The 10,106-nt window shown below is 41.1% G+C and overlaps 1 protein-coding gene across 1 annotated transcript in view; it reads left to right on the forward strand.

Moving 5' to 3' along the window:
- Positions 1 to 10,106, forward strand: part of PPM1H (protein phosphatase, Mg2+/Mn2+ dependent, 1H) — a gene marked incomplete at its 5' end in the record, with an annotated part of 53,822 nt that overhangs the window by 17,189 nt on the left and 26,527 nt on the right. The window contains 2 exons of the mRNA XM_010139202.1: positions 29 to 113; positions 6,293 to 6,411. Coding sequence (XP_010137504.1) covers positions 29 to 113; positions 6,293 to 6,411 — 204 coding nt within the window. The remainder of the gene's footprint in view (positions 1 to 28; positions 114 to 6,292; positions 6,412 to 10,106) is intronic.

Here is a 10,106-nt window from a genome sequence, read left to right on the forward strand (position 1 = left end):
CTGTACTGATGTTTTATTATTATTATAGGGCTATAATAATCCGAAACGGCGAAGTCATTCCAATGTCTTCAGAATTCACTCCAGAGACCGAACGCCAGCGACTTCAGTATCTGGTAAGAGACCCGAGAACCAAATCAGCTGCTGCTGCTGCTGACAAGCATTGCCTGGTAACATCGAAGGTTCAGATACATGCCACTGGGTTACTGTGGCTCAGTGAAGGACCTCGTGTCCACTGAACACCAGTGACTGACCATGTATGTCTTTTAGCCATCAGCAAACATAGAGAAAAGTCTGGCGATGAGAATCCTAATGAAAGGAATCTTGCATCTCTTCTGTGAAGGCCATCGATTAGCATGGCTGTGCTTGTGTACATTGTTCAGCTGCAGACCTTCAGCAGCTCATTGGTGTTGGATCTTGAGAGCTCAAACATATAGCTAACAATCCACAGAGGTATTTCAATCCGTCCCAGTGTTTACTGTGTGACAGTATAAAATGCCACAGACTGCTCTTTGCATGCATGTGAAAGATGTCACAGGGGTTTATTAATTTGCTTTAATAGTATGTTAATAGTATCTCGATCGGGGAAAAGATATCTGACTTAGAGGTGATCTCAGAGAGCATTAGTGGCTGCAGGATAGGAAGTGTGAAGAAAGACTAGTTCTGTTTAGTATGGCAGTACCCATAAATCTGGGACAGGGTGACTAACTGAGAACGTGTGGGATGCTTTATATGCTAAGTTGCACTGGCTGATAAACTGACCAAAAAACATAAGTCAAAATGCATGGTGTTATTTTTCATGCAAACAAGCCTGTTACTTAAGTTTCTCATCGATGGTCAGGCTGGTTGGTTGAAGCTGGTTGGCTGTTTGTCAAAACATCATTCCTAACATGGCTGAGGGATCTCTTTTGTGCTGCTTCTGGTCTCCTGCTTTTTCCTCTTAAAAGCTTAAGCTTAAGCCAAGTCAGGCACACTGTCGGCTTAGCCTGATGCGAGGTGGACAGACCAAAGCTTGTGGCATTCCATGATCTTACAGTGTCTCTTATCTTTAGCTTGACCCCAAGCACCATGGTTTGCAACTAGGCAGAATTGCTGGTGGTTGAATGCAGGGGTGGAAGGTTTTAAAGAAAAACTATAAATGTTTCCGCAATTGTCACGTTTGATTTTTAGACAGATTTACTGGATTGAAACTGAAAAATTTCGGAGGAAATACTGCTTTGGGAGTATTCATATTCAGAGAACCAAATGGGAAAGAGGCCTGATAAGTATTTACAGTTCAGTTGCATTTAAAATAATTTGTTTGCCTTTAAAATAAAAGGTATCTTTAGTATCTAGAGGGTCTGCTACTTCTGTAGGAATTATGAGATAAAGCATTGCCTACAAGGGATTTTTTCTCTTTTGATGTCATTTCTGGCTTATATTTGAAAACAGCAGCTGATATGAGAAGCATTTCTGCTGTTTCCTTTGGAAAATTCCTTTACCTTTGTTTGTTTATTTTAATTCTATATGTAGCAAATACGCCAGGGCTACGGGTATCATGTTCAAAGAAAATCCATGCAAGACAGCAAGACCATGAAACAAAATTAGAGATAATTTCAAACATAAACATTCAGTCAGTAGCATTTTTTACTCTGGTGTTTTAAAAAACAAAACAAAACCAAAAAAAACCCAAAACAAAAGAACTCCAAATTTCTTACTTGGTTGGCATAAACATTGTGATCCAAAGGCTATATCTGTCTTGCTGATTAGATCTCAAATAATTCTCCTTAGTCATCTTGGCTGTCCCCAGGTTCTGCTATCAGTCCATTGCACCTCTCTTCTGCTGTTCTTATCTGAAAGTTACTTTGAGTTGATTTCCTTATTTGCGGTTAAAGCTGAGTTTCTTTGTTTCAAACATATTGCACTGCTCTTCCTGCAGAATAGGAAGAAAATCAATTAAACATTTTAGCATTAATACTTTTACTTGGTAAAAGTAGAGATACTGTTCACTGCGGGGAAGTTACTGCACGGGCAAAGGGAGGGTATGGATTTACAGCCTGCAGGAGCACTGGTCCCCTGTGCACTGGACTCCTAACACAGTCAGAGTGAAGGAGTTCTCCGCTGCCTTTAGTGCCTATTGATTGCTTCAGCCACATAGGACATGGGTTTAGGTCCCCTTTTCTGGGCCCTAATTTCCAAGTGCAAAGAAATCTGTGGGATAATGAGTTGTTCAGGTTATGTGAGCATCTCTATATGAAGCCCTCCAGCCTAGTCTTAGACAAAACTGTGCTTCAGCTAGTGCTGGTTGATTGACTGAGAGAGGGGGGGAAACAAATGTTTTCCCTATCTAGCTCCCATTTTAGTGCAGGTTTTTATTGTCATGTATCCAAGAATGGCCTTGGGCACAGGTCTCTGGCATGGCAACCTCAAAAGAACAAGTTGACTACCCAGTCATTCTGACTTTTGAGCAGCTCTGGGAGAGCTCATCCCTCCATCTGCACCCCCTTTTTTTTTTTGCAGTGGGAGGACAGCATATAGCTGCAGATTTCAGCCAGGCCGTATGGCAGAGGCAGACTTCTGTGTCAGGGGACTTGTGAGGGTATTGCAGAAGGCAATCAGTCCTTCCATCAGAGAACACTTCTTAAGATATAAGGTGTGAAAGACTTGCACCACTATTCCCTTGGTCCTTTGGCTTCTGTAGAGGCTCAGGGCACCATACCATTTCCCTTCCACTGGTGGGTGTTCACAGGTGTGATTTTGCTCCCACGTCCCTCTTTCCTTCTGCCACCACCTCCTTCAGTTTTAATCTCTGTTTGGCTTAAATGTGTCCGTATGATAATGGCAATTTGCAGAACTTCTGGATGCGTTGTGCTGTGCATGCTGTTGTGAGCAGTAGTCCCATATAGCAGAATATCCTACTGGAGGAAATGGCACAACGTGGTAAGAGGATAAAGTTGTAAGATAGAAGGGGAAAACGGTAATTCTGGAAGTAACACAGAATACAGTGAAACAGCTAGTGCTAGTGATGTCCCAGAGCAGTGCGTACTGGAGGAGCCGGAAGAGGCATCAGCAGGCTTTATCAAGGTACAGTAGGATATATGCAGTGTTCCCTGCCTCCTAATTAACCTACACACTAGCATGTAAGTCTAGGTTTACCTTAATTTCATGTTTGCTTTGCTGATTATCAGGAAACACAGGAGGAAGTAAATGGCCTTTTGAAAGAAACGTGACTAATATTTCCTTGAGCAGACTCCATTTTAAACAACCAATGTTTAATGTAATACGTTCAGCCACAAAATGCACCATAAAATGGCAGAGTACCAAAAACACATGATGCGGACTATGCCAGAGCTATGCCAAAAAACTGTAATAGCTTCTGAAAGAAAAACGATGGAAAATATTCCAGTTCCATAACACAGAATAAGTATGTTGTCTGAACATGCCTCGTAAGAAAGTGTTTGATAGTCACTCTTCTTATTAAATTTTAAGTGCTCTGAATGGTGTTTCTGATCAGAGGTTCTTGCAAATCGAGACTAAGCAAATGAAAAAATGGAAAATACAGTGCCTTATCACAGATTTAATTCTGGTAGTTAGTTCACTTACCATTTTTGTTTCTCATTTGATCACTTGAGAGGATTTCACTGTGTCTGCTTGTACATCTACTTGAAAGATATGTAGATTTTTAAAGTGTGGCACTTTTTTATTATTTTCTGATTCTGCTGCCCAGCGCAGTTTGACTGGGGTGGAGAGGGAGAAGATTCCTGCCTCGTAGTAAAGGGAGAACAGTTCTCAACAAACCTGACTGGAAGTTGCAGCTGAATTTTATAGTAGAACATTTGTCTCTCTGTGGAACAACCAGTGAAGCATCAAAAAAGACTGTTAAAAAGGGTAAAAAATATAGACATAAAACCCCCAACCCAACAAAAATCCCCCTTTCTTCGCGTAAGAATTCAGCTCACAGGCACCAGAAGCTTCCAAATTGCTCTTTTTCCTCTGTTCCACTGACGCCAAAAATATTAGAATCAAGTTAAGATCCCTGGATTGTAAATCAAGCATTGAGGCTTGGCTGCGGAAGAGAAGTCTTATTTGAACATTAGCAGTCCACTGGTAGCTCCGCCAGCTTTATTAATCTTATTTCACTTGTGACCTCAGACTTTCCATCTGAGTAAATCTTTATGAAATGCAGTCTCTCCCAATCACTTCACCTTTTCGATAAAGAAAATTCTTGTTTTCAAGGGGAAACATGCTAAAAGCCTGTAACTCATTTCTTCTGGACCTGTGATCCAGCCTAATAAGTAATCTCATAATCTGAAGGTTAAGTAACTTTGTTTTGATGTCAGGTATGAGGGTTTTTTTGCTTTAAATAAGGTTTCTTGTTTTGTAGGCAGGTGACAATAGTCTTTAGCTTGAAGTGGTTTGTGATGATTTGATCAAGATAGGCTGTGCATTTTTAAAAGTGACCTGAATTACACTTTCAAAGCAGACTGGCTTCATTGTTTACAATATTTTAGACTAGAAAGAATTTTTTAAATACTGAAAAAAGCCTAGCTCTCTGCTGTCAGTGTGTAGCAATACATTAAATAAATCATTAGGGTTGTTCCCTCTCTTTTTGTGATTGGAAAGAAAATGAATAAAAATAAAAAGTTTACATGCACTTTTAAATAAAGAATCCAGAGTTCTGGAAGTGTGAAAAGCCTCATCTGGACTAATACTGCTAGACCTCCTGAAAGTCACTAGTGCTTCTCAACCATTTCTGTAATGAGAATCAGTGATCCAATTAGAGGGTCCTTGAAAACAGTATTTGGGTGAGGAAGGGGACCTTGGCTGACTCCAGACTGCAGGGAAAAAATGTAATTCCCTTTACTGTACACAGAGAGAGAATTTGATGGAGCCCCTGTTCCAGGAGGGGATCACAATGTCAAGATCATACTTGCATGCATGAAAGCTGCCTCTCGAAAGCAAAATCCAATCTTGTTGGCTACACACAGCCATCTCCCTCAGCCCCGTTTCAGCCAAGCTCAAGGTGTTTTCTGAAAGGATGTCTGGTGACAGGAACAGGGACGATGGAAGGTTAACCTGATGGAAGGTTAACCTGATGGAAGGTTAACCTGATGGAAGGTTAACCTGATGGAAGGTTAACCTGATGGAAGGTTAGCACTGTAGTATGCTCCTATTAAATTGATTGGGAGCAGGCTCAGCTGTTAAATGCAGGAAATATTTTATTGAGAGCTATCTGCCTGTTAGCTGCCAGGTAGATCAATAAGGGCTTCCACTGCTTCCTGCTGCTCACCTTTGATGAGCACTACATTTATGACAAACCCTCAAAATAAAGCCAGCTCATTTGGTCTGCCCGAATGGCAGCTGCTGTTGGAGATAAGACAGACTTTATTGCCTTAACTGGCTGGATACGGAAAGAGAGTTACCTGCAGAAAGGCTAAGAAACACAACTTTTTTCAGTTCCCTAGCCAGTTTGACTGTGTCTCCAGAAGACCTTCCTCACGATGTGTCTTTGGGGAAGGAGGGAAAGGCTTGTTTATGCAAATATTAAAGAAAAATGAGGTTTATTTCAGAAAGAAGACATATAGGATGTTTAGGATTAACCTTTTGTGTCAGGTGATCTGTATGTAAATCCAAATCAAAACAATTGCGCAGTGGACGAAGAGCCTCCCATGCTCTCAAGGATGGTCAGCTCTGGAGAGCACGAGCCTCAGGCACAGCTCTGGCAAAGATGCCTCCTAAAATCTGCAGAGCAGCACACCAGGAAAGACAGCAGCAGCAGCATTCCATCATTAACACCACCCAAAACATTAGTTGAGGTAACAACACAAAACTGCTGCTGCTTCTCTTAAAATCTATTCTGCATGAAGGAAGTAGTTTTTAGAAAACAAGAAAATAAACTGCTTTGCAACTTGTGTTTACTTGCAGTGTCGTTCCCTTCTCTCAAGTCACTGACATACAAAATGAGATGTGTTCTGTTTTACGAAGTCCTGCTGATGCCTTCAGGGTCAGTGGTTGAGGCATACTTTAGAGATCCCAAAAGCTGAGGAGCAGAGAGAAGTGGTGAAGGATTTTGAGGGCAAGAGGGCTGTTTCCTGTAAGGCTGCTGCCAGACAACAGGCAGTGTCAGAACGGGTGTATGTGCACATTGTTCGCTGAAAAGGAGTTCATCATCTTCCTTGTTTAAAAAACATGGAAAAAAAACCGTGTATGTGTGGGAAGGGAGCAGGAAGGTATGGTAATGCTACCTCATTATAAATAGATGATGTCTTGTTCTATGATGTTCGTGTGGTATCTGTGGCTTGGTTTCTGCCCACAGGCTTACATGCAGCCCCACTTGCTGGGAAATGAGTTCACACATTTAGAGTTTCCACGGAGGGTGCAGCGCAAGGAAGTTGGAAAGAGGATGCTCTACCGTGACTTCAGCATGACTGGCTGGTAAGAATGTGTCCTTCTCAGCATGGGCTCAGCCTTCTGCCCAACCAATGTTTGCGTTGTATGTGTTTTTGACGAGTGTAAACTGCATCAAATATGAAGGTGTGCACTTGTATGCTAAAGGGAAAGGTATTTACTTCTTTCAGATCATTTTTGTTTTAGAAAGTCATGTTTTAAATTGACTTACCTCCAGAGCCAGGACCTCAGTCTATTTTAACCTGTGAGCACTCAAAGTGGAGCAAACACATAAAGGGGAAGATGTGCCAGGGAATCTTCCTGAAAGTTAAACAACTTTCCTGTCTTGGAAGTAGTTTTTTATAGAAGCTGGATTGGTGCCCATCATGCCTTTCCATGCTGAGGAATGCTTGGAGAAGTGAAGAGCTGCCTCCCGTGTTCCAGTGCAGCTGACCCCTGATGTGGGCAACTTTTGAGGAATTGTTTCAAAGATGGGCCAGCCTAAAATGTTGAATGAACAGCATTGACTTAATGAAGTGAAGACAGGAAGAACGATGGGTTTTTTGTCTCTGGCTAAATGTCTTCATTGTTTTGTGTCAGTTCAAGACGCTCCTTCTCAAGTGACTCCCACTCACTTAGAGAAGCCCTATTCCTTGCTGTCATGGGCTTTGTGTGTGACCTGTAAAGGCAAAGGCCCTATATATGCGAATAGCCTTGTCTACCATAGTACTTGTGTTTGAACATCCTTAGCAAATATCCTTTCAGGAAAGGAAAGAATAGAGGAGGTTAAAAACCCTGAACTCTTGTAGATTTGAAGACTCACACTCAACTACAATTCCACGTGTTTCTGATTTGTCCCATACTTTATAGACCATAAATATAATGATGTTTTAATGGCAGAATAATGATCTAATTTTAATATTATCTGGAGTGCTTTGTGCAGAACATGTTAATCTGGGAATAACCATCATTGTCCATCATCTTGAACAGCTCCTAGTAGAATATGCAGTCTCACCCTGAGAATGATGACTTCACGTATTAGAAAGGCTACAGGCATGAGCAAAAGAATAAAACAAAATGAGAACATTGGATCAACTGAGGACTTAAACAGCAAAACATTTGGAAGATTATGAGACTCTCCCAGTTTCTGCAAAGGGAGTTTTCTTATTAAACTCCCAAATGTCTCTGAAGGCATCAGTAAAGAATGGCTTCGTGTAGACTTCGAAAAGCTCTTTTTCAAGATGAGAGGTGCTACTGGAAAAAAAAACAAGACAGAAAGAAAAAAAAAAAACCAAACCACTTCTAATTTGGGGGAGAGCTACAGAAATATAATGGGCCAAGAACTTCCTCAGAGGAGATTAAGAGCAGAATTCTTTCATCATGGCTGGAAGGCAAAGAGGGTTTCTCTGGGTTCATGGGAGTTGTTTCACATTTCCCCAGTTGATTAGTGGTCTGGAAAGGAAATGAGGTTGGAATGGTTGAAGTTGCAGCATTGGCAGGTGACACCACAGCTCGTTTTCTAATAAACAAGAAGGGCCATGAGGAGCTGAAGGGAACAATGAAAAACTGTAAAGAATTAAGAGATTTACATGAATGGATGTCACAATGATCAAATTTGGTGTTGATAAATACCAAGTAAAGCATGAAGAAGGGGAAATAACTATTTGTGCGCATTAGAGGTTCCAAGCTTGAACTTGAGAGCCATGTCAAAAAGCTTAGTGGAAATTACGCTTACTGTGATTTTTTTTCCAGTCAAAATCGCCAGCAGAATGTTGAGATGGATACAGGGTAGGAATGGTTAAAAATTAAATGAAGAGGTAATTCTGTGTATTGGTTTGGTACCTCATTTGTGAATCTGTGCATCACCTTATCCAAAATGGCTATTGCATAGCTAATATTGTTCGGCATTAGAAGAAAGATAAGTAAGAAGGAATGCAAATTTAAAATGTAGAATAACAAGTAAGGTAGAAGAGCTTGGGTAAGTCTGAACGGATTGCAGTTTTCATTCAATGTATTGTTTTTCACTACTGGTCTATGAACTCTGTTAACTCTAGCATATGGCGGGGGGAGAAGAGACTTGATTTTCCGGTTGATTTTTCTGAATTTCCTGAAGCGTAGGGCACATGTTGATCCAGTTACAGATTCTAATGTGGTCAATGCAAAAATTACCAACAGTTTAGCACAAATATGCCTAGCTGTAAGCAGCTATTTCAGAATAAATACTTAAACTGTGACTTGAAAATTCAAGTCTGAATTCACCTCATTGTTGTCCCAGAAAGAGGTGGCCTGTGCCAAGCAAAAGCATGCGGAGACTGATGAGGCTACCTGTCCCTGCTGTTCCTTTTGACTTCTGCCTGAAAGTGGAAAACGGGGACTACGTTTTTGTCATGAATAAAAGAATCAGAATCTTTTTAGCCATTCCATATCCCACAGCTAGTGCACCAGTTACCTCTTTATTTGCCTCAGGACAATAAAATGGTGAGGGAATTGCTCTATTGCCATACATGTGTCTAAATCAGAGCCCTTCTATATAAGGATCCATTTCTTTTTGCACGGTGTTTGCCCAGGGGAGTCTTGTTTTCCATCAAATTGTGCACAGTGATCTCCTAGGCAGAGGAGAAGCAATCTCTTTCTATTTATTCAAAAGTCTGGGTCAATTTTAATGTTTGAGATTGTGGACAAAACGTTAGATTTCCAGCTTGGTGGGCCCTCAGAGGTCATCGTTTGAGGTGACCAGTGTTTCACAGTGGTTGTTTTCCACTTCAAGGGTTTTGCTGCTTCTTTCTTCTCTTTCTAATTCCTAATTTAACTGATGCATCAGGGCACAGCAGCTGAGGACATGTCTGTTCTGCATTTGTTTCTAAGGACAGTATCTATCATGGACAATAAATTGGCATACGTATTTCTTTTCTAGAAAACATCGAGTAGAGCTTTGACCAGCCAGAGCTAAAACGTGCCTTTTACTGCTTACAATGCAGAAGATAATTGTCTGAACCTTTTTTTGGTCAGTGACTTGACTGTATGTTGACATTTGCACGTACATGTAGAGAGGTGCAGGTGATGTTGGGAAGAAATAGCCACTCTTATGCTTGATAACGGAATCCTTTAGTGAGAGAGTGTAAAACTCGCTCTGCTCTGATGTTTCCTTAGGAAAATGAATGGTTTTATTTTAAAATTCAGGATACTTTGTTTTCTATTAGAAGCTGTATGTTTTTTTTTTTTCTTCCTTCTTCTTCATTTTTACCCTTCTGTGTTCTGGAGCTTTTGAGATTCTTAACAATGGCTTGGCTTGCCCAGATTGTTTGAATTACAAAAGGTTATTGTCTTTCGGTTTGCCATAATGCATTTGGCTTTTTTTTTTCGTTTTTGTTCTTTTTTCCTTTTTTTTATGTGAAGTTTCCACACTGGCTTTGTCTCAACAGCCTACAGTGGTAGCGGAGCTGCCAAGTTTCCCCACAGCATTAGGACAACCACTGATCCAGCAATGTGTACCGCATCACTGGTCCCGGCTGCCTGTAACTGCTTTGAGACCAGCCTTCCTGTTCTCCCTCCAGCTCTCTCACTCCTTTCTCCTTTCTCTGCAGTGGCTATTGGGATGAGAAATCTGCTCTGCTGAATGTATCTAAAGTAAATCCCATTTAGGTGGGAGATGACCGTGAGCACCCTCACCCCATGTTCGTTGTGGTTGAGCAACCATTGTAAAACATGTACTGTAGCTGGCAAGGCATCTTAAGATCTGTGTC

The sequence above is a fragment of the Buceros rhinoceros genome, unplaced genomic scaffold (assembly GCF_000710305.1).
Source record: "Buceros rhinoceros silvestris isolate BGI_N320 unplaced genomic scaffold, ASM71030v1 scaffold707, whole genome shotgun sequence".
In the NCBI taxonomy this organism is placed as follows: domain Eukaryota; kingdom Metazoa; phylum Chordata; class Aves; order Bucerotiformes; family Bucerotidae; genus Buceros; species Buceros rhinoceros.